The 27,059-nt window shown below is 44.4% G+C and overlaps 1 protein-coding gene across 8 annotated transcripts in view; it reads right to left on the minus strand.

Moving 5' to 3' along the window:
• ATXN7L1 (ataxin 7 like 1) overlaps positions 1 to 27,059 on the minus strand; it is a 241,486-nt gene that overhangs the window by 12,143 nt on the left and 202,284 nt on the right. For 5 of the 8 annotated variants that reach the window (XM_081283610.1, XM_081283611.1, XM_081283616.1 and 2 more), the window contains 6 exons: positions 22,311 to 22,594; positions 19,171 to 19,253; positions 18,058 to 18,308; positions 7,025 to 7,217; positions 2,485 to 2,606; positions 734 to 1,039 (listed from right to left, as the gene is read on the minus strand). In XM_081283610.1, coding sequence (XP_081139736.1) covers positions 734 to 1,039; positions 2,485 to 2,606; positions 7,025 to 7,217; positions 18,058 to 18,308; positions 19,171 to 19,253; positions 22,311 to 22,594 — 1,239 coding nt within the window. The remainder of the gene's footprint in view (positions 1 to 733; positions 1,040 to 2,484; positions 2,607 to 7,024; positions 7,218 to 18,057; positions 18,309 to 19,170; positions 19,254 to 22,310; positions 22,595 to 27,059) is intronic. The other 3 variants (XM_081283615.1, XM_081283614.1, XM_081283612.1) reach the window with 1 other exon arrangement.

Below are 27,059 nucleotides of genomic sequence, written 5' to 3' on the forward strand. Positions count from 1 at the left end.
TAGCTAGGATTACAGAAGTGTGCCACCATGCCTAGCCACAATCCCTTCCTAACAGGGCTGGGGAACTTTTCTTAAGAGTGTGAGGCATCAGCAAACTTTCTTGCTGTCTTTGTTGCCTTACTCTGGTACTAGAGGCATCCCACTCAAACCTTTCCTTGGCTCAAGTTTCCTTACCAACTAAAGTAGAGCTAGAAATACATAGTGGCAGAGGTTTGGCGGCTAACAGGTTATTTACAAATACCAGATGGCTCATTTAGGGAGGACCCCACTTGATGACCTTGAATGGGATCTACTTTTAATTCCTCAATTTATATTTTCCCCATTAAAGAGTAAAAACTCATGCTTCAACTTGGGCCAACAAACAAGAGTTGACGTCCTAAATCATACCTGGCCCTCACTCAGGATCGGAATCGGTGTTACTTTTGGCGTACGTCCTATTCCTTTCTTTCCTCTCCCTACTAATCCTCAGTGGTCAGCTGGGGCAGGAGGGAACCAGGGCAGAGGAGAAGTGGTGCAAGGGGCTGTCCCCGGGAACCCCTGTCTCCCACACTGAACAGTTTGTGTGTTTTCTAGGTGCCAAATGGCCGGGGATTTCAGCTTTGCTGGGCTGTGCCCTGGTGTAAGCCTTGCACACTGGCCTAGGGAAGTCCTGTACAAAAGCCCACGGATGCGAATGAGTTCCTGACAGTGCCCATCCTCCCCTGCCAGCTGGCGTGGAGATCCAGATGCTGACCTGGCTGAAAGAGAATACTGTGTTGGCGTCTCCTGATGCAGAGTTAAATGCTTGTTAAAGAAAAAAGTGTCTTGGCCGTTCCTTTTCTTCCTAATGTCTTCCATGCCCCCATCGGCTGCCATCCCTCCAGGTTCGGGCCCGTCGGGGCCTGGGGTTTGGGCAGCGAGGTTGAGAGGGCAGCGTGGTGCTACGCTCTCCAGAGTTGACACCCAGGCAGCCCCAATGTTGCTCAGTGACAGCAGATTGGTTAGGCAAGTCCTGAACAGGGGGGAGGGACCTGATGCCCTGTGGCTCGGGCTTCTGTGCCTGAGGAGGAAAGGAATATGGAGCTTGAGCTGATAGGACACCAGGGAGCGAAAGACAGATCAACACATTCCTTCCACGTGTCCGGGATTTACACTTCCATAACACACGGCAGCCAAGAGCTGAGAGACTCACCAGGGCAGGCTGCCATCTTGGGGGGAACAAGCCCAGAAGGAGAGATCACTGAGCAACTGAGATCATGGTCATCAATCCCACACACAGAAGCACCCCTGGGTTGCATTTTTGAGTGGACACAAGTAGAGGTCAAGGGTGCCCTTTAGCCACACTGGGTAGTCACTTATATGAGAAGAAACAATAGGCTTCTCTTGTGGCCCTTTCCTAGTTTATGTGAAATGTCAACCTATAGTCCCAGGTCCCCTGAGAGAGCTCAGTGCATACACAGAGGGGCTCATGTCTACGAGTTCATTGTGTAAAGGGGCCGAAGTTCCAGAGCTGCTGGGAGAGGAGGGAACCGAGGACTGGGCAAACTGTGGATGCCGTTCCCTCCCACTTCTGGGGAATGCCTTTTCTGCCTTTCCAGGACTGCTCTGGGTGGGGTCGGGGTTGGATTTCAGCTGTTGGCTTTCCTGGACTATCTGGGGCCAGACTTACATGATCCATGCTCCCATGGGATTATAGTATCTTCAGAGCTCCTGTTGGTAGGAGCAGGGTAGGGGGACACCCAGAGGCTTACATTGTCAAATGGCCAAAAGGTAGCTCTTTGTGTGTGTCATGGTTTGTTGGGGTCTAGGCCTGTTGTTCCTTCATAATAGCATTCTATCCAATCGAGGTTTCTTCCCTTTTGTGAATCCCCTATTAAGATGAAAGTAAATTGGGAAGTGTTGGAGAATAAAGGTCCATAGAGAAATGGAACACAGGTTGGAATTTAGGGAAGAAAACAGGACAAGTGGAGGTGAGGAGGGGGCTCAAAGGAGATGGGAAGGGCCAAAGATAAACTTAACCAACTTCACAGCATTGCTCAGGGTCTGCCCTGTTGGCAACCGCACACATTTTCCCCACAGGACAGAAAACAGTTAGAAATTGGTCTATAGCCAATTATAAAATCTTGAGTAGTATTGCTATTGTATCATTAACATTATTAAAAGCATATTCTTAATATTCTTAGATGCTCTTAATAGTAGTAAAAAGGCCCTGTCAAAGAAATATGGTCTTATCTAATACTCTTTTTGTTTAGATTAGAATATTACCAACACAAAAATGATCTTCAAAGAAGATAAAAAATATATATCTAGCACATCATATGTATTTCTAGAAATCTTCAGGCAAACCATGAAGAAGAGCTGACGTTGAAGAATTAATCACAAATCCTGATTTCAGACTCTCTTTGCTCTGTGAAAATGCCAACTGCTGACGTTTATGTAGAAGTTAGGGTTCGGGTGACTGTGGGGCAGCTCTGACCTTACACTGCCCGGAACCTGCTCACTTACTTCCACATCTGTGAATTCAAGTGTTTCTCTACCATGGAGTTTAGTGCGAATCGAAAACGATCCCATCTTCTATCAAACACATAGTACCCTCGTCCCATGAGGCGACTCCCGAATGAGCAAAACTGTGAGGAAAACAAAATTTTAATTTTGATTACAGGTTAATAAGCTAATATAAACCACACAGAGAAAAATAACATTTGCATAAAAACACACAGGGGTACCATTTTACTCAAAATAAAGAAGCAAATAGTACTGAAGACAAAAATATTTCTGTGGTGCTGTAATTTGAGCTTGAGATACTCTGCAGAACCTCACGTTCTATCCCAACAATAGCTACATTCAATCTTCCTTGGCACCAGGGGCCACATTCTCGACTCCTGGGATTGGGCCAGCATTTTAGGTTAAAAAGCAAACAACCATCACAAGCAGCTAGGGAGACTTTTCAGAGCTCCATCTGTTCATCACATCATCCATCTTCTCAAAGAATTTGGGGTTCCCTGCCTCTCATCCTTGTAATGGGAAATGCTGATTCTGGTGCCATGGGCCATACCTTTCTACTGATGTCACAGAGGTCACAGAGACACTTCATTTCTGACCAGGCTAATGCCTTCCTTTCCTAGTTCAGACCTCAGCTCCCTGCATTGGCCCTTGCAGGCTGCCTGGGGCCACAGCATGCTTCCACGCTTTTGCTCCTACTGCCCTTCTGCCTCTCCTGCTCTCTTCTCTTTGACAGTCCCCCACTCAGTGCTAATCAAGATTCTCATTTCCAATAGGCTCATCTGATGGGTCTTTCCCCTGCGAGCTCCCCTGGCACACCTACTGTATATTCTATTGTACTTCATCTTGGAGTAACTACGTGGCTATTTCATTTTACATATACAATGCTTATGTACCTGATGGCTATTAGTGTATAAATAGCAGGGACTCCATTCTCTTCCTCCTCTGTATGAGAATCATAAAGGTTTGTGATAAAGAATTGATCTGGATCTGGCTGGGTGTGGTGGCTCATGCCTGTAATCCCCGCGGCTTGGGAGGCTGAGGCCAGAGGATCATGAGTTCAAAGCCAGCCTCAGCAAAACCAAGGTGCTAAGTAATTCAGTGAGACCCTGTCTCAAAAAAAAAAAAAAAAAAAAACTACAAAATACAAAATAGGGCTAGGGATGTGGCTCAGTGGTCCAGTGCCCCTGAATTCAATCCTGGTACACCCCTGACCAAAAAAAAAAAAAAAAAAAGAATTGGGGAGACAAAGCTCCTCCAAAATGTTTAAAGCAAACCATTGCATTTAAAATAGATGGCTGAAATATGGTCATTCAAATGCTTAGCAAACACCACTTGATCATAATGTTAGGACAACTGGAAAGCCAGAAGACAGAATGGCCTCTGAGAAGGTGACATTAGGCTGGTCTAGAGCTCAAACAAGTTTGCAAATGACTGTGACTCAAATGCAGTTTTCCCTGCTCCTCAGCCCTGCAGCAGCTCCCTGGCCTCTGTCCCAGACATAGTGCTGATTGGCACCCACTCCACAAACCCGTCTGGATCCAGCCTTTGGAACAGTTTTTAGGAGAAAATGTAAGACCTTCCCTTTGTTCTGTTTGTGCTTGTGTTTGGGGGATTTTACATTAAAATATTAGTGCCCACCAAATCTGGTATCACTGATGAACACATTTTTTGTGTCCCTAAGTTTTTATTGGTTAAGCAGGAAAATATAACAAGGAATTTTCCAATGTAGAAGCTGGTCTCCAGCTGTTTGTAGGAGTTGTTCTAGGTCTAGACATCATTTTCTTCCTTTCTTTTTTTAAAAAATATTTGTTTTTTAGTTGTAGTGGGACACAACACCTTTATTTATTTATTTATTTTTATGTGGTGCTGAGGATTGGGCCCAGAGCCTCACATGTGCTAGGTGAGAGCTCTACCGCTGAGCCCCAACTCTAGCCCCTAGACATCATTTCTTCCTTTATCCCAATTGCTAAGGACACATTGTTTATTACAAAAATGATTTACTGTATTAATTGGCCACGAGACTGGACAAACCAAAGAAACAGATCTGTGGCTTTTCCATTTAAATCAGCAAAACATTAATGGCACACAAATGTGCCATGTCCAGAGTTTAGCTAACCTACTACAGCAGCTTGTCCTGGGGATGAAAATCTTGATGTCCTTCAGAGTCTGGCCTTCTGGGAGAGCCCATCTCTCTTGCAGACTTGGGAGCTCTTGATCTTGGTTCCCCACCTATCTAACTCCAAGATAAAAGACAACACAGCTGCTGAGGCTCCTATTCCTGATTGGCATACTGTGCCCTCAGTAGGAAGCCGATCTTCCCTGTGGTCACCGTAGGCCCTGCTGGCTGCCAACCTTGCCCACTGAATCTCCTCTCACTGGACCTGTCTTCCTCTTGCTAAGAAGCCTTTGCTCTGATATCTGACAGGGAGCAGTAACAGGGAAGGTGTGTCCTTCCCCAGAACCTTGGGACGAATCATAGCTGGTTTCATCTGAGGTCATTACAATTCTTTCTTTCTCTGCCACTAGTATAGGGGTGAGCTTGTGACCTGTTTCGGGTAGATATATAAGGGGAAGTCTAAGGGCTTCATAGGAAGATTATTATTATTATTTATCATCATCATCATCATCATCATCATCATTTTTTGGTACTGGGGATTGAACTCAGGGACGCTTAACCACTGAGCAACATCCCCAGCTCTTTTTTTCTTTTAATTTTATGTGGTGCTCAGGATAGAACTCACGGCCTCACGCATGCTAGGCAAGTATTCTACCACCGAGCCTCAGCCCATCCCCAGCCCTTTTTTAAACAAAAATTTAATTAAAAAAAATTTTTTAGTTGTAGATGGACACAATATCTTTATTTATTTATTTTTATGTGGTGCTGAGGATCGAACCCAGTGCCTCACATGTGCGAGGCAAGTGCTCTACCACTGAGCTATAGTCCTTCCCCAGCTCTTTAAATGTTTTGTTTAGAATTACAGACTCTCTGAGTTGCTCAGTGCCTCGTTAAGTTGCCTAGGCTGGCTTTGAACTTGAAATCCTCCTGTCTTGGCCTGCCGAATTGCTGGGATAATAGGCGAGTGCCACAACTCCTGGCTGAAGATTATTTTTAACTGAGAGAACACGTCATCTTGGAAGGTCCATTTTCTGTGTATCCCTTTCCATTCGGTGCACAATGCCACTGAGTGAGGATGTGACCCTGGAGCCGCAGTGGCTGCACTGAAACCACGCACAAAAGGCACTGATGGCTACAGAGGTTGCTCTTTAATTCCATGACATCATGGAAGAGCTGAATCAAGCATGGAAGCACACACCTCTAGCCTTCTTGCTTTGTGACTTAATTAAATATCCTTATGTGTATGCAGATGACTTTTCTACTACTGGCAGGAAAAGGATTCCAAGTTGTTCCTAACTATTTCTGTACAGGATCATGAGGCAATCTCAGGCTCTAGATGAGTGACAGGTAACCATCATCCCTGGAAGGACAAAGTAGATGTGGCCTTCATTCATCACACAGATAGGAGGGAGGAGGAACTCACTCTCTCATGGTGGAGGATTCATTTAACTTACTGGTCCCTGAGATCTAGAGGTAAGTCAAAGCCAATCATGAACAGCTCAGACTGGCACCAGAGCAAACCACCATGGTGTCCCATGTTGCAGGCCCCCTGCATTTGGCACCAGAGACTTCCCTTCTCATGTGCTCAGAAGGCAAATATATACCAGCCTCTAGTTGATGCCTTGATTTCCCACTTTGATTTCAATGGCCTGAATTGCTAAAGTGAACTATTAAGGAATTGGAAAAAAAGTGCCCTGTTTGTTAATAAGCAATCATGCTGACACAAAATACTTCCTCCATTCCTCAACTCCCCCCACCTCCATTCCTCTCTCTCTCAGTTCTTTTTTTTTTTTTTTTTTTAATACACCAGATGCACTTTTTTTTTTTGGCCAATGAACCTTTTAATCAATCAATTAATTGATTAATTCATATGCGGTACTGAGAATTGAACTCAGTGCCTCACACATGCTAGGCAAGCACTCTACCACTGAGCTACAGCCCTAGCCCACCCTCTCTCTCAGTCTGGCACCATATGGTCACAGTAATAACAGTATAACTTAGAACCAGTAGGGAGAACACCAACGGGGGCTGGTACCTGACACATGGCTAAGATGGATGGCTTCCAGAGGAGCCCTGCTAACTTTGGACATCAGACACTTCATTTTTAGATGGACAAGGCCAAAAGGTTAGCTCCTGAGTTCATTTACATAAATGTCATTTCTCAAACATTTTCACTTCCAGGTGGGTGGGCCATAAGTACCCAAGTATTTAAAGGATTATAATCGGGCAGGAGCCCTTTCCTTTCTTTCTGTGATGTTCAAGGGCATTTGTAATGCCATCACTTAACTCAGGGTAAGCCTTTGGTAAAGCTCTGTGCTGACACCCTCTCCTTAGGAATTCGAGCCTCTGCCTTGATCATCAAAGTGCCTGAGTGAGGATGTGACCCTGGGGAAGCCACGTGGAAGGGAACAGGAGGAGGCCTACCGCAAGAGGTCTGGGATGGTGCACGGAGAACTGACAGTCCAACCTCTCAGATTCGTCGCCTCCGTCCATCTCCCCTTCATCACTGGACAGTCGGCTGGTGAGGTCACCTCCAACTGGGGGCAGAGGGGGCTCTGGCGCGTAGCTGCTGTGATTTGAAGACGCACTGCTACTTATGCTATTTGCAGATGATGGTCTATAGGCAAGAGTGGAGAACAAGCAGAATCAACCTTTCTGAGGTAACAAGAGCCATTCAGGATCCTGGTGCCCAGAAAGCAGCCTGATTACTCTTGCTACCATGTCAGGGAGGATTGGTAGAAAGCAATTTTGCCGAAGGAAAAATGTTAAGGCTGAAGGGTTAAGTGACCAGCTCTCTACAGTAGGTCAGAGGAGTTAGGTTCTCCCCTGCCTGCTCTTGAGGGGCATGATCCAGGCAGGAGGGGAAGGCCCAAGGGTGAGCAAAAAACTCAGAGAGTTAATTGAACCCAAACTATCTTCTATGAATTCACCCACCTGCATGTAAAGTGATTTGTACTCACCACACGGGTATTTCCCTTAGAAAGTGATCTTCCAACCAGGTGAACAGGATCAGACCAAACCACAAAATACCAGTAATGAAGAAACAGTCCCATGCATACTGTCCTTGCTATTCAACCACGACTTTCAGAAACCGTTATCACACAGGCATCATAAAAGCTGTTGTCCCAGTGATAGGCCACTCTTTCCTGACCCCAATGCCATGCCAGTGTCAGTCCTGAGCTGCGTGTAGTTTAAGAGCATCTTCTAAGAATGAGTGCTTCAGTCTGATTTTTGACAAGCCACTTTCCTACCGCCTGGCATGGTTGGCTCCTCGTAGGTGTTGAGAGATTTTTCTCAATGAAGGAATGAATGAATTCCACGAATATAAGGAAATCTAACAGATGTCATCTCAATTATGACGAAGCTTATAAAAAAGCAATGTCACAATAACAGGCAGCATTATAGACTTCCTAAGCAGTGAAAAGCAAGACAAAACAAGGCATAAAGAAACAGACACATCCATATTAGTGAAAAGTTTGAAGAGAAATAGTTGTTAGTGGTCTTTACTACTCAACATTTTTATCAGTTGATTGATGTGGGAGGAAAAAAGTTTTGGGGAAATCAGGTTTGTTTGTTTTTTTTTTTTTTTAAAAAGGGAAATCATTTTCTGATTTCTGCTTTGAAAGCGCCTCGCCCCCATCACACGAAGTAGCATTTTTGATTTGTCACCCTTTTCTCTCATTTTCACCATGTGTCCTTTGTTGCTTTGAAATCTCAGGTCTCAAATACCTGAATGTAATCAGATTCAGAAGCACGATCATTTAAAAATCATAATGGTGTAAAATGACCCAAGTGTCCACCAATAGTTGAATAGATAAACCAAATGTGGTATATACCTGCAATGAAATATTATTCAAGCCTGAAAAACATGTGAAATGTTTTAAAGGTTATATTTATTTATTTATTTGTTGTTTTTAGATATACATGATAGTCGGGTGTATTTTGACATATTATACATACATGAGTGCAACCCATTACAATTTTGATCCCATTCTTGTGGATTAACAATGATGTAAGGTTTCACTGGTTGTGTATTCATTTTTTTTCCCCAGTGGACACAACATCTTTATTTTTATGTGGTGCTGAGGATCGCACGTAAGGCGAGCGTGCTACCGCTTGAGCCAGATCCCCAGCCCTGGTTGTGTATTCATATATGAGCATAAGAAAGTTATGTCCGATTTATTCCAATGTCTGTCCTATTCCCATCCCTGCTCCTTTCCCCTTTGTCTAATCCAATGAGCTTCTGTTCTTTCCCTCCCACCCTCCCTTATTATGTGTTAGCAACCACATATCAGAGAGACCATTCAACCTTTGGTTTTTAGGGACTGACTTATTTCACTTAGCACGATAATCTCCAGTTTCATCCATTTACTGGCAAATGCCATAATTTCATTCTTCTTTAAAAGAGCTGAGTAATATCCCAAATGTCTATATATACCACATTTCCTTTACCCATTCATCTGTTGAAGGGTACCTAGGATGGTTCCATAGCTTGGCTAATGTGAATTGAGCTGCTATAAACATTGATGTGGCTATGCCACTGTAGTAGGCTGATTTTAAGTTCTTTGGGTATAAACCTAGGAGTGAGACAAGTGGATCAAATGGTGGTTCCATTCCAAGTTTTTTGAGGCATCTCCATACTGCCTTCCAGATTGGTTGCACAAATTTGCAGTCCCACCGGTAATGTATGAATGAACTTTTACCCCCACATCCTCACCAACATTTATTATTATTTGTATTCTTGATAATTGCCATTCTGACTGGAGAAAACATGTGAAATTCTGATACCTACTATGTTATGGCTGAACCTTGAAGGCAGCATGCTAAGTGAAATCACCAGCACCAAGGACAAACACTGTATGATTCCATTTACACGAGATAGAACAGTGGTTATGAGATGCCAGAGAGGGAGGGATGGGGAGTAAGTGTTTAATAGGTAAGAGTTACAACTGCAGTTCTGGAAATGGGTATGACATAGCTGCATTATACTATGTTGAATACACTTAGTACAATTTAAAATGATAAAATGTCAAATTTTATGTTATATATATTCGCTACAAAACAAAACAAAGCCAAAAGTAGTTTTTCAGCGTTATTATGAAAATTTCATAGGAATGACAATTTATCATTGACACTCACCTTCCCATAATTACAAAAACAAGGATGCCATTCATTCTGCATGCCAAAGGTCTACAGACCAAAGAACACATCTCCCCAGTCCTCCCTCGATGCCTACTCTTCTGGACTGGGAAAAGAATCTGCACTATTACATGCCTACGGCTTAAGATCTCAAAGTAAAACAATTTAGATGATTCTCAAACAGAGGGACAGAAAACATCACCTATAATCCTGCTGCCCAAGATCAAGTGCTATTAGTTTTTTGATTTATGTCCTTCAAGACTACTTGACTTTTTTTTTTTTTTTTTTTTTTTGTACCAAGGATTGAACCCAGGGGGTGCTTAACCACTGAGCCACATTCCCATCCCTTTTTATATTTTATTTTGAAACAGGGTCTTGCTAAGTTTCTTAGGGCCTCTCTAAGTTACTGAGGCTGGTTTCGAACATGAGATCCTCCTGCCTCAGCCTCCCAAGCTGCTGGGATTACCAGCATGCCCTACCATGACTGACTCCTTGACTTTTTTTATTTTATTTTTTTCCAAACTTTAATAATGTGCAATACATTACACTTTACATAATAAACAAATAGCTACACATATTGAAGGTGTACAATGTGATGATTTGATATATGCATGTTTGTGAAATGGTTACTATAATTGATAGAGTTAACATATCCCTTACCTCCACTAATTACCATTTTTTCCCCTGGAACTGAGAATTAAACCCAGGACTTTGTGCGTGCTAGACTCTACTGCCAAGCTGCACCCCTGGCCCTGGGTGTGTGTGGGAGTGGGAGTGGTATGGAGTTTGAACTCAGGGGTGCTTTTTAATTTTAAGATATGAGTGTTATCCCTATATTGCCCAGGCTCAAAGTTATAATCCTCTTGTCTTAACCTTCTGAGTATCTGGGATTGTGGGTGTGTGCTACTGTGCTTGGTTCCATTTTTTCTTCCGATGGTGAGAATCCTCAAGATCTACTTTCTCAGCAAATTTTAAGAATATAACATACTATAATTTAGTGTAGTTACCAGATTCCCCAGAACTTATTCATCTTATAACTGAAAATTACTCGGGTCTATCCATTTCCCCTCATCTCTCAGCCCCTGGAAACCTCTGTTTCTATGAGTTTTTTTTTTTTTAATTCTACACACAAGTGGAATCATACAGTATTCTGTCTTTCTCTATCTGACTTATTTCACTAGCATAATGCCTTCAAGGTTCATCCATGTTACTGAAAATGTCAGGATTTCTTTTCTTTTTTATGCCTGAATAATATTCCATGGTGTTATATGTACCCAAACTTCTTTATATTTTAATCCATCAGGAGACACTTAGGTTACTTCCATATCTTGGCTACAGTGACTAATCCTGCAACGAATGTGGAAGTGTTAATCAGGGCAGAAACATCATACACATTTATTTCTTGGTCCCTCCCCCAAAGCCAACTAAAATGACAGCAAAGGAGTAAAAAAGACATTATCCCTAAGGAACAAAGAGATCATCAGGGATATGGTGGTAGTTATGGTGATGACTTCCCAATATCCATTTAGCCCCACACCAATAGCAATCTCTCTAATCTTGCTTACTAATGATTGGTTTAGAAAAGGTCATGAGAAATAAAATAACATTTACTTTTTGGGATGGGGGATTTTGGAAAGACTTTTCCGACTTTTAAAAAGAAACACTAGGCTTTGGTGGAAGATGTTGATCACTGGAGAGGCTGTGCATATTGGGGGTCAGGGGAAATAAAGGAAATCTCTGTTACTTTTGGGTCAGTTTTCCTGTGAACCTGAAGCTGCTCTAATATAAGGAATTAAAAGAGAGAGAGAGAGAGAGAGAGAGAGAGAGAGAGAGAGAGAGAGAGAGAGAGAAAGAGAGAGAGATCCATAAGGAAAAGTGGTCCTGACTACATCAGAACCTAAACAGGTGGAGAGATGACAGAGCTCATGGCAGCTGGACTGACATGCAAGTCGTTTCTACCACTGCATACCACCAGGTACCTGGTTCCTGCCAGGACAGCTCCTCCCCACCTCGGTCAACTTCTTTCTTTGTTTTTGGTACCTGGGATTGAACCCAGGGGCACTTAATCACTGAGCCACATCCCCTCCCTTTTTGTATTTATTTAGAGACAGGGTCTCACTGAGTTGCTTAGTGCCTAGCTTTTGCTGAGGCTGGCTTTGAACTCGTGATCCTCCTGCCTCAGCCTCCCAAGCTGCTAGGATTACGAGTGTGCACCACCACCACACACAGCTTATGTCTACTTTCTTTCTTTCTTTTTTTTCTTTTTTTTAATATTTATTTTCTGGTTATCGGCGGACATAACATCTTTGTTTGTATGTGGTGCTGAGGATCGAACCTGGACCGCACGCAAGCCAGGCGAGTGCGCTACGGCTTGAGCCACATCCCCAGCCCTCTTTCTTTCTTTTTTAAACACTTATTTTCTAGTTGTAGTTGGACACAATACCTTTATTTTATTTATTTATTTTTATGTGGTGCTGAGGATCAAACCCAGAGTCTCACACATGCGAGGCAAGCCCTCTACCACTGAGCCACAACTCCCGCCCTTCAGTCAACTTTCTAAAATAAAACAAAGGTTTTCCAGAGAAAAGGAACTAGAGAACCTCTAGACATGGGGCCCCCAGGCTCGTCCGAGGGCAGGAGTGGGACACAGGGCTGTGGGCTCTCCTTGGTCAGGGTGCCCATCTCCAGACACCCTGCCAGGCACCAGAAACTGAGTGTCCTGGAGAAGAGGCTTAGATCTCGCTGCTGTGAGCCCTCAGTCAAAGGGCTGGCTGCTGACCAGTCCCACATACAGACTTCCACCAGCCTCTTCTAAATATGAATAGTCAGGGATTGCCCCACCTTCCTGGAGTAGACCAACATGAAACTGACCAGTCAAATGTCGAAGGTGCAAACACACAAGTGGAACAGGCCTGGAGGAGGCAAAGATAATGAGGAAAAGAGGAAAAACTGAAAACCTATCTTTACAGATACTCACATGGTATTTATTACCAGGCTGGGGGAGCAGCTCAGTGGTAGAGCGCTGCCTTAGCAACACAACAAAAGAATGGTATTATTTCGGAGAATTGATAGTGTCTTGTAAAATATCACAAGGAACCATCAGATTAAAAAAGAACCAGATAATAAAAAATGTTAAATGTATCATAAATGTATTATTGAACACACAATGTTGAAGGTGAAGTAAGAAAAATCTTTTAGAAAGTACAACTAGGACTTTTAAAGAGAATTAAAATATCAGGCTGGGTGAGGTGGCACACACCTGTAAGCCTAGTGGCTTGGGAGGCTGAGGCAGGAGGATTGTGAGTTCAAAGCCAGCCTCAGCAATTTAGTGAGGCCCTAAGCAATTAGTGAGTACCTGTCTCTAAATAAAAAACAAGAAAGGGCTGGGGATGTGGCTCAGTGGTTAAGCACCCCTGGGTTAAGCATTCCTGGGGAAAACCAAAAAACAAAGAAACCTCCCACAAACCCTGAGAACTTCTAGAGTCCCAAACTTCAGAGATTTAAACTGGTTCCATGCAAAGAAATGGGCATCAGTGTAATAGTGGACTTCATGATAAAAACTTGTGATGTTAGAAGTCAATGGAAAAGTGTCCTTCTGCAGAGACATGATTTTTTTAAATCAAGTTATTATGCAGATCATCAATACGTGTGTGGGTAGAACAAAAACATCCTCAGGTGTGTAAAGATTCTAAAAACAGATCTGTGCCATTCTTCGTAGAAAGACACTGTAGGAGCTACTCCGTCAAAATCAAGGAGCAAACTAAGAAAGAGGGGTACAGCAGGACCTGGAAACATGCTCTGTCACGGACGGAGCGAAGAGATATTCCAGGTGGGCAGGAGCCACTGCTTTTCCTTCTAAGTCAATACCATTTGATTTCTGAACTATGTGCCTGTATTCTGTGATTAAAAAATGAAGTCTAATCAAGCAAAACATGGTTGAAACACTAGTAAGCTCCAGGTACCAGATAAAAGAGAGGAGGAGACGAACAGAAGAGACTTCTGAGGAGTGAGCCCAGGAGCCATGTGCTCTTTTGTAGAATGGGCTCCGGGTGTGTGTGTGTGGGGGGGGACGGGATGGGGGACGAACTGTGGGAATAGTACGCACACTGCCTAAAAGAGTTTGCTGGAACCAGCATGTCTCAGAAAACACAAGGCGTGGGCAGGAAGGGATGGGGATTGGGGCCACTAATCACAAGACAGTGTTCACAAAGTCACTGGAGGTTGTGACTTGCCACCCACTCTTTCCTCCTCGACACTACATCACCCGGCCCCTCTCCACCTACCAGCTGAGACTAAAGACAAAGTCTGTGATGGTGGGTGCCTGTCCAGTGCCACTCAGAAACTCAGGGAAAGTCCCACCCCACCACTTTGAGGAACTATAGCATCCGTCTGTCCCAGGGTTCTGGGGCAGAGAGTGGAAGGCAATGACCTTAATCGCATCCTTTCCCCGTGCCAGGCATGTTACATACATTTTCTCATCCCAGCCAGCTACACGTTGCCTTAGGTGAGGGAAAATATTATCTGCTGTCTCAGATGAAGAAATTACTGGCAAAATTCATAAGAAATGAGATGTTCTGTGCCTGTCTGCTTGATCGCAAAGTCCCCCCAGACTGAGAAATGGACAGACCTAAGCCAAGGAGAGAAAGGGCTTGCAGCAGTGTGGTAAGAACATGATCCTAAAGAACTGAGTTCTTCCACTCCAGGCTCATCCTTGCCCTTACTCGGGGACATGGGGCCTTCTGCCATGGTCCACGTTTCCCTTGGGAGTCTAAGAATCATTAGGCTTTGCCATTTAACACTTCAGATCGTGTGAGCATCCACAACTCGGGGGATGGGCCCAGATTGTGCTGGCCCAGGCTTCCCAGCCTAACTCTTCTTCCGTCTTCCCTGGGGGTTACAGCCTGGCTTGTCAGAGACCAGCTCGACCCTCTGCCCTCCTCCTCCTTTTTAACAGATCCCTGGTGAGTTTGGCTGAGCCAGTCATCTAATCATCCTTGGGCTCTTCAGGGCAAGTGATGTGTGCTTTCTTAGAGTTGGGGACAAAGAAACACAGCACATGTTTATGTGCTACAGTTCTGGTGACTATTATCTCCCAAGGTTCCTATGGTGGAAGCTAGCTCCCAGTGAAGTGGTGTTGAGGGGATGGAACCTTTAAAAGGTGGGGCCTAAGAGACAATTAGATCCTGGGGGCACCAGCCTCAGTAGGATTGCACGCTGGTCTCTTGGAGTATGTTGGGTCTCTCAGGAATGGGTTAGTTCCTCTAAGAGTAAAGTTGTTATAAAAGACTGAGCCTGGCTTCTCCCTGATCTCTTGCTTCCTTGCTCTTATATGTTGCTTCTGCATATGGCAGTTTCCTTTTCTGCTTCTCTGCCATGTGTAATGCGGCTAGGATGTCCCTCACCAGAGGCCAGGGTTTGGCTGTTTTGATTTTCCAATCAGCAGAATCATAAGTCAATTAAACCTTTTTCCCTAATACATTCCCGGTGCTAGGTATTTTGTTATAGCAACACAGATGGACTACGTATGTCGTTCAAGGGCCCTAAGATTTCAGGCAAAGGACCAGAAGACAGGCATATAAAATCAGGTAGCACCAAGGCCTTCATTTGCTCACACTTCTTCCCTTTGGAATACCACTACCACTTACAGCTACCATTAATTGAGTAGTACATTATGGGCTTGGTACTTTTTCACTTAACTCTTATTAGCTCCATTTTATAGATGAATAATCTGAGGTTAGAGAGGCTAACAATCATGCTTAAGTTTATCTAGTTACCAAGCATGGAGGTGAGATTTTTTCACTTCAAATCCTGTTCCAACCCTTGTTATCTAACTCACAGTTTTCTAATTGTAGACCCAAGTTCCTTTTTTAGCAATCCCTGACAAGAATGGGATGCAGTTCAAGAATATGAGAACTAAAATATTTTCAAGGTTATTAAAAAGATAGGTAAGAAATAAATTCACACACGGTAGCATTTCCTATAAAGGGAATTCATAATTGGTAAGGATTACAATAATTCCATTCACATGTGATAGCTTTCTTTTTTCTTTTTCTTTTTGCCAATCACAGATAGTGTAGATGAAATATGTTTCTTCTTCTCCTTTTTTTTTTCTTCCCCATGTGGTGCTGGGGATCAAACCTAGAACCTTGCACATACTAGGCAAGTGCTCTCTGAGTTAAATCCTCAGCCTGAAATATATATTGTATATGTATCATTAATATCAGTAAATAAACATCTTTGTAAGTTTAGTGTGATTACAACATTAATCTCTGATTATGCTTTTCAATCTCTGATTGCACAAGATTCCAACCTAAAGTAAGTACAAAAAGGAACAGAACAATGAAGATCCTTAAGGCTCTACTGCCTGTTTTATTTTTTAATAACCACTCCCTTTTGACTCTGTTAACCCAGGCACCACTTCTGGGAGAAGTGCCTCCATGGCCAAAAACCAGTGGAGAAATCTTTAATAAAAGGATTTCATACTGGGTTCCCTTGGGGAATCTGAGGTCATGCCTTGGAGGGCTGGGGACAATGGTTCTAGGAATGTGTGTAATGAGAGGAGGACTAACTTGTCTTCAGGTAAGGCAAGGCTCCTTCTATATTTGGTACCATGGAAAGTTGTATTGAAATGAAAATATTTGATAGGCACAAAGAATTTGAAAGTTCCTAAACATAGTCCCTCCCCACCCCCACCTTATCAGTGGTTTCACTTTATAGTTCAGTTACTCATGGTCAACTGATATCCAAAACTGTTAAATGAAAAACTCCAGAAATAAACAATTTATAAGTTTTAAATTATATACAATCACGAGTAGTGTGATGGAATATTACACAGTCCCACTCTGTCTCACTTGGGTCTCGAATCATCTATTTGTCCAATGTATCCATGCTGTATATACTACCCGCCCATTAGTCAGTTAGCAGCTGTTTTGGTTATCAGATCAACTGTCACAGTATAGCAGTGTTTGTGTTCAAGTAACCATTATTTTATTTTGTCAGGGGTCCATAGTACACGAGTAGCAATGCTGGCAATTCTGTTATGGTATATGTTAATAATTGTTCTATTTTATTTTACTATCACAAATTTATGAGTTAAATTTTATCACAGGTATATATGTATTGGAAAAAAGCAGTATAGATAGGGTTTGATATTATCTGCAATTAAATATCCACTGGGCTCTTAGATATGGGGGACTACTGTATACAGAGACCTTTCCAGAAGTTTGGAACAGATTATTTCTTCAACTCTGAAACAAGGGTAATATCCTTAATTACTACCTGGCATTACAGTGAGAAGTAGTTATAAAACGATCTTGCAAAGTGAGTGATGGCAATGACGCAACAGCGGCTGTGACGATGGGGTGGCAATTCCACCTGACTGCTCCCTCCTGAATGCCTGAAGCTGGCCATAATGACAGAGGGACTCTGCTGTCAGACTTGTACCAAAGTGCAAAGTGCATGAGGGTGAGAAGCTGGTAGATCAGGATCAACTGCCACCAAAGATTAATTTCTGCTTTAAAAATCAACTCCCTGCTCTTCCTTTCTAATGATGTTCTCTTAAAGCCTACTTGCTTATTGGACAATTACTCTCCGAGACACATTGCATGCATGAAAAAAAACCATCAGATAAGGTCATTATCTCTAGTTCTCATTGAGTATTATTAATGTTTCCTTTTTATGCAAAGCGTGGATATTTGAGTTTTATCTCATTTCCTCAACTCTAAATTTTTGAAAAGCAGAGCCTAGGTTCGTTTTTCTCTATGCCCCTGCCTGAGAGAGACTAACCTGGTACCTTGCTTATGGAGTTATAATTATTCAATAATAATATTTTAAAATAAATATTATATTCCCTTGCCCCATGACCTGGAAATTGGTCCACTGCCCATCAAAACAGACATTTGTGGATTTTAAATTGTTTTAATCCACATGGGCTTTAGTTCTGTTTTCTGTTCAGGACAACCAAATAAAACCCCAAACAGGTGGCCCAGAAGAGCAGCTTTCTTGGCATGTTATGGGTCCAGGTTTTTATTTCTTGCTCTATAAAAACACTGTCTGATAAAAGGTTTGCTAGAAAGGCTGCTGCTGCTACATATGACAAAGATGATGATAATGACAGCAGTAAGATCTGTTGAACACTTTGTGGCAGGCACTGGGCTGAGCCCCTTATGCACATGATCTCATTTGAACTTAGAAGCGCCTTATGAGGTGCTATTATGATTTCCAATTGATGCATGATCAGACCACACACACCGCACACCCAGCCAGGTAAAATGCCTTGACTAAGGACTCAGGTCTTCTATCGCCAATGCAGGACTTACCTGGGAAGTACAGAGTTAGGTGGCCTGGATTTTGCAGGGGATGCAACTTTTGGTTCTGGCCCCGAGCTCCCTGAAGATCCCAGCAGAGACTCCTGCCCTGGCCCGGGTGGATTTGGAAGTATTTCCCTTGTGGAAGTCAGGAGGTGCTCTTTAACTTCTTTCTCCCGGGACTTGGCTTTGTGTTCCGCCAGGAGGAGGTCAAATTGCTTTTTCCGGCCCGGGACTGCCCTCCGATGGCTTAGCGAGTGTGTCTAAGGAGAAGAGAGATGAGAAGCACAGCCTCTTTGATCAGCACATAAACCTGCTTCCCCAGGCCCTGCATTTCAGAAATAGCAATCATGGGAATTTAGAGGTGCTTGAAAAGTCAACTTCAAGGCAACAGCTCCTGCTCTGTGGCTGGGAAGAGGCAGAGACCACACGGACGCAACCATGCCCTACACTCCTGGTGCTAAGAAGCCAAAGCTTCCTCCAAAAACATGGCCTGAGATGACGAGCTTCAGCGCAGAACCCATGAAAACCTCTCTGATGAAAGGCAACCGCGAGGGAATGCTAGAGTTAATCCAGGTGCAGGTGGGAGGCTCGAGTCGGCCCAGACAAACCGAGCCACCAAGCAGAGAGGGCCATAGCCTCGATCCCAAGAAGCACTAGCAGTTCAGAAGGAAATGTGGGGCTTTGGGCTACCCAATGGCGGCCGCCTTGGGTCCGCTGTTCCCCTGGCCACCCCGTGTGGCTGGATCAGGGGCGCGGCATCTCATCCTCCCCTTCAGGGCGCTGCCGCCGCCGCCGCCGCCGCCGTTCCTGCATACATTAAAACGTAGCAGGCTTTAGAACCGCCTGTGAGTGCCTATAAATACAATTTACTGTCTGGCCTCCCAAGTAACAGGGGAAGCCTAGTTTTTTTTTTTTTTTTTTTTTTTTCCTCTCCTTAAAAAGCCAGCCAGCTTGAGGCAGGCACTCTGCTACCAAGGACGAGAAGAAAGCATTTCCCTTACAAAGAACAGCTGGAGGTCATGTCGAGGTTCCACACCCTGCCGTGTGCAGAGAGTGGCATGCAAACATTTCGACAAAGGCCCCAGCAAGAGCAGGAAGTATTTTTTATGGAAAGAGAAATACCTTGCAGGTGAGGGATCTTGTGCAAGGTTTCTTTGTCTCGGGATCCAATACTCCACAGTGTTTATTTGGGTCAAATTCTCTCTCTGGTTTAAGAAACAAACAAAAAATATAAGAAAAAAGGAGACTAAATAGGATTTGGCATTAAGACTACAGTTTTAAAAAATGCACATTTGCACCAACAAGTGAGACATTGTCAGGCAATCTGTTTTTTCTTCTTCTTTTTTTCCCAACCGGCTGCTAAAATGCCTCAAGACCCACCTAGGGGAAAATGGCAGTCCCCTCTGAAGGCAGAGTTTCCAAGCCCAGCACAGGGCACCAGGGTTAGGGTGGGAGAGGGCACCAGAAGAAAAGGAACTGTACTGCTTGCAACACTTCATTTTATTTGCATGGTCCACACAGGTCCTTGGCACGTGGGGCATAGCGGCTGCAGAGCAGGGAGAGTCACCTGAGACCCAAGGGTCTCTTCTCCCTGGGCTGCTGCATACACCCCAGTACATACACCCTAGCCTCCACCCCTGCCTTCCTGCTAATTAAGCCATTTAAGTGGGAGATGGTTCCTTGACATGTCAGTGTGACCTGCCTCTCCCATGCTTTACAAAGCACTCAGCAGGGGCTTTCCACACACCTGCACAGACCAACAAAGTCATTTACCTGATTCAGGAACATTCTAGATACAGGCAGGGGCAGGGAAAAGCTGAGTGTGTGTTTTCGTGTGAGTGAACCTGTGCTCCGTCCCTAGCCCTGGCTCTGAAGCCCTTCAGGAGAATAAGACAGGGCAGCTAGGGAGGAAGGGCCCTGTGTGGGGAGATGTGGCTTTACCCAGGTCCTGGGTCTGAAGGGATGGTTGATGGCTCATGTGGAGGCTACTTCTAAGGAATCAGTTCTTTTTATGCCCATTGGGGATCCTTCCTCCCTTCTGGGATAACAAATATGTTCTCCATACCTGGAAAATGTGGGGACATGAGGCAATCTTTTAAGGACCCGTTAGGTTTTAGGATGGCCTGTGCTGTTTCTGGAAGGTACCCAGTGAACACCCAGGTTCTGCGGAGAGGAAGTCCACAGCTCTCTGGGTGTGTGTGGAAATGGGTGGTGTATTATTGCTCGGGGGAGGAGGGCCTCGAAGAGCTCCAAATTCAAGAGAGGTTACCCAGTCAACAACTGCAATTGGTGGAGTAAACTCAGAGCATAATAAATGAATGTGTTCTATTTTCAAAGAAGGTTTGGGGGTCAGGAGGGGAGGTTGCAACAGTAGCTATGATGCTGTGGGCATGAAATCATTCTTACACCCAAGGGTATCCAAGTACTTCCCTCCCTCCTTTGTGCTTTTTGCCTTCCTTTTTTACAATCTTCATTTTAAGAAAAGAAAACTGCTAGGTCTGGAGATGCTGGTTTCCTTGGATCCCTCTGCCCAGCAGGCAGTGAGTGTCTGCGTGCCAGGTCCCAGGCTGCGCCGTGGAGGACCTTCCCCCTCGGATCTGTCAGAGTCCGGCCAGTGCCCAGACCCACACCAGCACCTCATGCTGGCCTAGAGCTGAGCCAGTTATTGGCTGGGGGATGGAATTGGATGCCAAATGTGAGAGCGAGGTAGAAACAAGCAAAAGACCCAATGAGACAAGAAAACCAACCAAGTGCAAAACCAATAGTCCTCAGGAAAGTCCCAGACAAACTCAGATTGCGATACAGGCTGCAAGTCAAGATCATGCTTCTGCTGCAACAAGGGATCCGTGGCCTCTGGACACTGTGCCCAGGCCTATTCGCTGCCCCCCTCCCCCCACCCACTGACACTGCACTTCCATGCAGGGAGAGCAAGGCCCCAGAGTGCTCACAGAGCACCACACTCTACCTTTCCCTCCCAGTGGGTGGCTAGGACATGGAGAAGGGGGCAGGGCACTATTTCCATTTGAATGCTTTGGGCCTGAGGTATTTGTAATATATGATTTTTTAAAGAGTTTCAAATGTAAGATAGAAAAACAAGAAATACAGATAAACACAAAGTAGAAAATAAAAATTACCCACAGTTCCTTGGGTGCTTAAAAACCTTGCTCACGGCTGGGCGCAGTGGCGCATGCCTGTGATCCCAGCGACTTGGGAGGCTGAGGCAGGAGGATCTCGAGTTCAAAGCCAGCCTCAGCAACTTAGCAAGGCCCTAAGCAACTTAGCAAGACCTTGTCTCTAAAAAATATGAAAAAGGGCTTGGGATGTAGTTCAGTGGTTAAACTCGCCTGGGTTCAATCCTCAGTACCAAACAAACAAACAAACAAAACCACCCTCCCAAAACCAAAAAACAAAATAACCAGACTTGCTTATAAACAGAAGGTTTCTCTCTCATGGGATGGCTTTCACTGTATTTTATTTTTTTCTGGCTACCATAGATAGACCTCATGGTGTGTGGAGATATTATGAAGTTTATAGCTTTTCCTGGTCACTTAGAGAGAGCAGAACTGCCCAAGTTAGTTCTACAACAGATCCAAAGCAAACATCATCCATAAGGGGCCTCTAGCGAGCCACTCAAAGAGTGGCCATGTGTCTGCTTGGACAACCGAGGAGTAGGCCCAAGAGAGACCTCCCAATGCCCCATCTGCTGTGCCAGCCTGAGTCTCCCATTTGAGAACTCTGACCTGATTATGGGGAAAGGGCATTTGTAAAAGCCCCAACTGCAGAGTCAACCTGGAAACCCACAAGGCCAAAGGACAGAGGTGCATCTCCCTGTGCATTCTTCTGATGAGGCTGTCCCAGCATGCCCAGAGCCACTGTGAAATATCCCTGCAGACTGTCCAACTTTATAGCCGTGAAGCTTCTGTGGGAGCCAAGGACCTTCAACCTGTCAGCATATTTGGCTGCACAGCGCCACCTGCTAAGGAGACCCTCTAAGTCCACAGACTGTAGGTCAGTGCAGAGCATCTCACCCCCGGGGTGGCTGGAATAACTCCTCCTAAGCAATTAACCAAGCAAAGGGACTTTGCCTGGGAATAAGAAGCAGTTCTCCTTGCACTTTTAGGTGGAGGTCCTGTTTGCAGATAGCTCCATGTCCCCCTTAAAATAAAACAGAGCTGCTTAATTATAAGAACACTCCTTTGGTTACAGATGGGACTCAACTTTAGTCTTATCATGAGCCAGACTCTAATGACACTGACACATACCTGAAAGTCTCCGGTAAGGCTTGTTGCTGTTTTTGGTGCCATTTTGGTGTTTCTTGTCTATTGTGGCTGACAGAATTCCTTTGCCATTTAGGATTTTCTCTGGTGAAGGTGGCACTGACTTGGACATCAAGATGGGCTTAATTAAAGGAGGGGTGGAGACGGCAGAGGAGGAGGTGGAGGAGGAGGTGACTGCAGTAGTGGTTGTAGAGTTCATTTTGACATTGGCACCATCTGCCTTCACTAGGTTAGGAATTTTCTCTAAACTGACTACAGGAACCGGAACGCTGAAAAATAAATGAACAAACATACACAATTGCCTTCTTTGATACATCTGGTCTGCTGAAGAGCTATAGCCACTTATCATTATCAGAACACTTCCTTATCCCTTATTTATACTCCTCCTATAAGCAAGCAGCATGATTCCAGTTTTGATGGGATAGAGATTTGTGCTGTGGAAAGGACCAACAGGGGGTGTGAGGCTGGCACAGTGCCCAGGATAGCATCAGAGCTGACTGATTACCTCCCGTGCTGGCTTGTCCCCATGGATCCTGTGATTCTCCTCTTTCTCAGGTCCTATGTGTGGGTCTCTGAAACGGCACCTTGGGCAGAACAAGGCATCCGCTGTGAAGCCCAGGCAGAGACACTGTCTGTCCCCTGCAGACAGTGTGCCACAGCTGAATAAGGTTCCCTTCCCCCTGTTCACTAGTCTCCCACCCCAGCCAATCGACCTGACATCTGCTTAGCTCCGGAGAGCTGACAGGATCACACCCCACGGAGGCATGGCTTCAGGCCAGCCCGCTGCACTCCATGCTGTTGGAGGGCTTCTGGATCACTCTCATATCCCGGGGATGGGCTCAAATTGAGTGAGCCGCCATGTACCATTATCCAATATTCCATTTTAGGCAGCTAGTTATGTAAATAGGCAATTCTCAAGGCTGGCAGGTGAGAAGATGAATTTTAAGAAGGCAAGAGCACAAAGGTGTGCATTCACTCTTCAGAATCTGTCACCTTTGCCCCACTTCCCTGCTATTTCTCCTGTGATGGATGTGCATTTGATTTCTGCAGCTCTTTAATGCTGGAGGACCCTGTGTCTGGGGGGCTGTGGAGGACTCTGTCTTGGGGTCTTAAAAGATGAGATGAATAAGCTTTGCTTTGGTCCCTGAACCAGATTCCCTTTCCTCCTGGCAGGAGGGTAGAATGCTAACACTTCAGCTCCCCAATCATCTTTGAGCTGAGAGTGCAGCCGACTTAGCTATTTGAATGCCAAATGATGGAGAATATGGCTTTTACATGCCTGCAGACAATGCAGGGCATGAAAGAGGCTGTTTTTGGCAGGGGAGGAATCCTATCTGTCCACAAAGCTGGCTGGCTCCCTCTTCTCTAAGATACACTCACAGATCATTTCTGCGATCAACGTATTCATGAAATTATTTCAGCAACCCCTGAGCCCCTGTCCCTGTTCTGACTTAGAAACAGGATCACAGATGTTACAGATCTTTGCCAGTGAGAAGGGCACATAGTGGTGGAACAGATTGTGGCTGGACATTAGGGATTCTCCCTTGGGGCCATGTGACTTCTTGGCCTGGGGAAAGAGTGTGGGATTTAGTCTGTGTGAGGGGAAACTGGAATGGTGGCTTTTAGCAATACTTGGTATAACTGCCAGTTCTGTCCCACATTGGAGTTGTTGATGCACGGCTGCCTGTTTATTTAATGGTGATTCTCTAAGCACTCCCATGTTGCTTGCCAACTGCACCAGAAGCCCTTGAGGAGTGACAGTGCTCAGAAGTTATATACACTCCTCGGTGAAGTTATCACCTGCAATGGTTTGAATGAGTCCTCTAAAGTTCATATGCTAGAAACTCAACCTTCAAATTCACATGTTGATGGTATTTGGAAATGGTGTCATTGAGAGGTAATTGGGGTCAGATGAAATTGGGAGGATGGGGCTCCCTGACAGGGATTAGTGGCTTTATAACAAGAGGAAAGGAGACCTGAGCCTGTGTACTTCCTTACCCTCATCATGTGATGCCCTCCACAACAAAAAGGCCCTCACCAGATGCTGGCACCTTAATCTTGGACTTCTTAGCCTCCAGACCATGTAAAACAAATTTCTTTCTTTCCTTCCTTCCCTTGTTTCTTTTATAGTCCTAGGGTTGAACCCAGGGGTGCTCTACCACTGAATTACATCCCCAGCCCTTTTTATTTTTAATTTTAAGACAGGGTATTAATAAGTTGCTGAGGCTGGCCTCCAACTTGCAATCTTCCTGCCTCAGCTTCCTCTGTTGCTGGGATAATAGGCATGCACCATTGCCACCATGTACCTACCATTTTTCTTTATAAATCCACCCAGTCTGCAGTATTCTGTTACAGCAGCAGAAAACAGACTAAGATAACACTGCATTCCTGATTTTTTCCTAATGATTAAAAATGTGAAGGTGTGTGATATTGTGCAACAGAATTCTTCCAGGCTCATTTTTTTTTCACTCTATTTTAAAAAACACAAGCTACAGAAACCAGGGTCTCAAAGAGATATCTGCACACCCATGTTCAGAGCAGCATTATTTGCAACAGCCAGAGGGTGGAAGCAACCCAATGTCCATCAACAGGTTAATGGACAAATAAAATGTGGTACAATTTGGCCTTAAAAAGGAAAGAGATTCTGACCTAGGGATGAACTTTGAGGACAGTGTGCTAAATAAAATAAGCCAGTGACAAAAAGACAAATAATATGTGATTCCACTTCCACAAAGTACCCAGAGTAGTCAAATTCATGGAGATGGGAAATAGAGCTGCGGTTGCCAGGGGTTGAGGGAGAGGAGAATGGGTATAGAGTTTCATTTTTGTTTTTGGTATTGAGGATTGAACCGAGGCGTACCCTACCCCTGAGCTTCATCTGCATCCCTTTCCATTTTTTATTTTAAGACAGGGTCTCCCTAAGCTGTCCAGGCTGGTCTTGAACTTGCCATCCTTCTGCCTCAGCCTCTGGGATTACAGGCATGTGTTACAGCACCCAGCCTAGAGTTTCATTTTTAAAATTAATTAATTAATTCTAATTTGTTATACACGACAGCATCATTGTTATAAGATGAAGAGAATTCTGGAGCTTGGTTACACAGCAATGTGAATGTACTTAACACTACTGAACTGTGCATTAAAAAAGGTTAAGATGGTAAATTTTATGTTACATGCATTTTACCTTAATTTGAAAAATTTAAAAGTACAAACTAAAAAAACCCAAACAAACCAAATTACAAAACTCAATGTTAACCTGAAATACACGTACATATGTGTATGTGTATATACACACACAGAAGAACCTACTCAAAAAGTTTTTAAAAAAATTTATGTAGTTGTAGATGGACAGAATGCCCTTATTTTATTTATTTACTTTTATGTGGTGCTGAGGATCAAACTCAGTGCCTCACACATGCTAGGCAAGTGCTCTACCACTGAGCTACAACTCCAGCCCTCAAAAAGGTTTTTTTTTTTTGTTGTTTTTTTTTTTTTAAATTTCTCACTCTTGATCAGATCTACTGAGTTTTATCTCCTTAGGACAAAAATAAACCAAACTTCAAATGTTGATACTATTCAGGTGAGCGGGCCTCAGGCGCCTGAGCCACCTTCTCTGAAAACACTTCTTTGTGAAGTCATTTTAGTTCAGGAAAGGAAACGAAGACCTTCCCGATCCAGATTTGGCTCTCATTGAATGAGCAGGGATGAGTACAAAGTTCTCCAGGTTCTGTGAAGCATGCCCTAGTGTAGGCTGAATGCTTATGTCCCCAGCAGACAAAGGTCTGATGCTGGGGACTGAATAATTCAGAACAAATGTATAAATTGCCCTTCAAATGCTCACAGTTCAGTTGTGTTTCTCCTCCAGAAAGTCCAGCTCCAGATGTACTCTGTAAGGCAGCCGCATGAGCGCAGGGGCACTAGGCCCAGACATCTGGATCAGTGCCCCCCCCGTTGACTCATGGCTTAGGTGATGCTTCTCTCAACTATGTGTGACTGAGCTTGAACCAGGCCAGCTAAAGTCTGTGACTGAGCTCCTAATTTGAAATTTTTCCCACTACATAACAAGTATGGCCCATTCATTTTCTGTACCACCAACCCTTCCAGAACTCCAGCTGGACTTCAGTCCCAGTGCCCACATGCAGGATGCGGAGCTCAAGGGAAACAGGAAAGGCTGAAGTGCAGTCCTCTAGGACTGAGGAATGGGAAGTTGGGTGGGGGTGGGATCCAATCAAGAATGTCTTAAAGCATTCTAAAGACCCTGAGAGTCAGGAGGCAGTTAGCTCCATGACAGTAGAGAGAACCAAACATGTCCCCAGATGAATTGGGGGTGGGGGGAGATGAAAATCATCTGTATTTGATCTTGCCATGCTCATTTCTCCAGTATAAATTCTAGCCACCATGGAATCAGATGGACTGTCTAAGCAGTCCGTCTCGTCCCTTTAAGGACAAGGACAAAGGAGGAAATGATCATAAGATGGTGCCATACAATATGGAAAACCAGTCCCAGAGATTTGATCTTTTTTAAGGTAAGAGAGCTGGCTGATATAAAAACCTGTTGAGAGCCCCTGCCACCTCACTTCACTTATGTACCAGTCCCCTGCATGTGTCTGTAGTCCAGCAGTGGGTAGTGTGGCCATGGGAAGCCACCTGTCATAGTTTAGATTTGGAATGTCCCCCTAAAGCTGTGTGGAAGGCTTGGTCCCCAATGCAGCAATGTTCAAAGGAGCCTTAGAGATG

Source organism: Spermophilus citellus (genome assembly GCF_964194105.1).
Source record: "Spermophilus citellus genome assembly, chromosome: 3".
NCBI classification, from domain to species: Eukaryota; Metazoa; Chordata; class Mammalia; order Rodentia; family Sciuridae; genus Spermophilus; species Spermophilus citellus.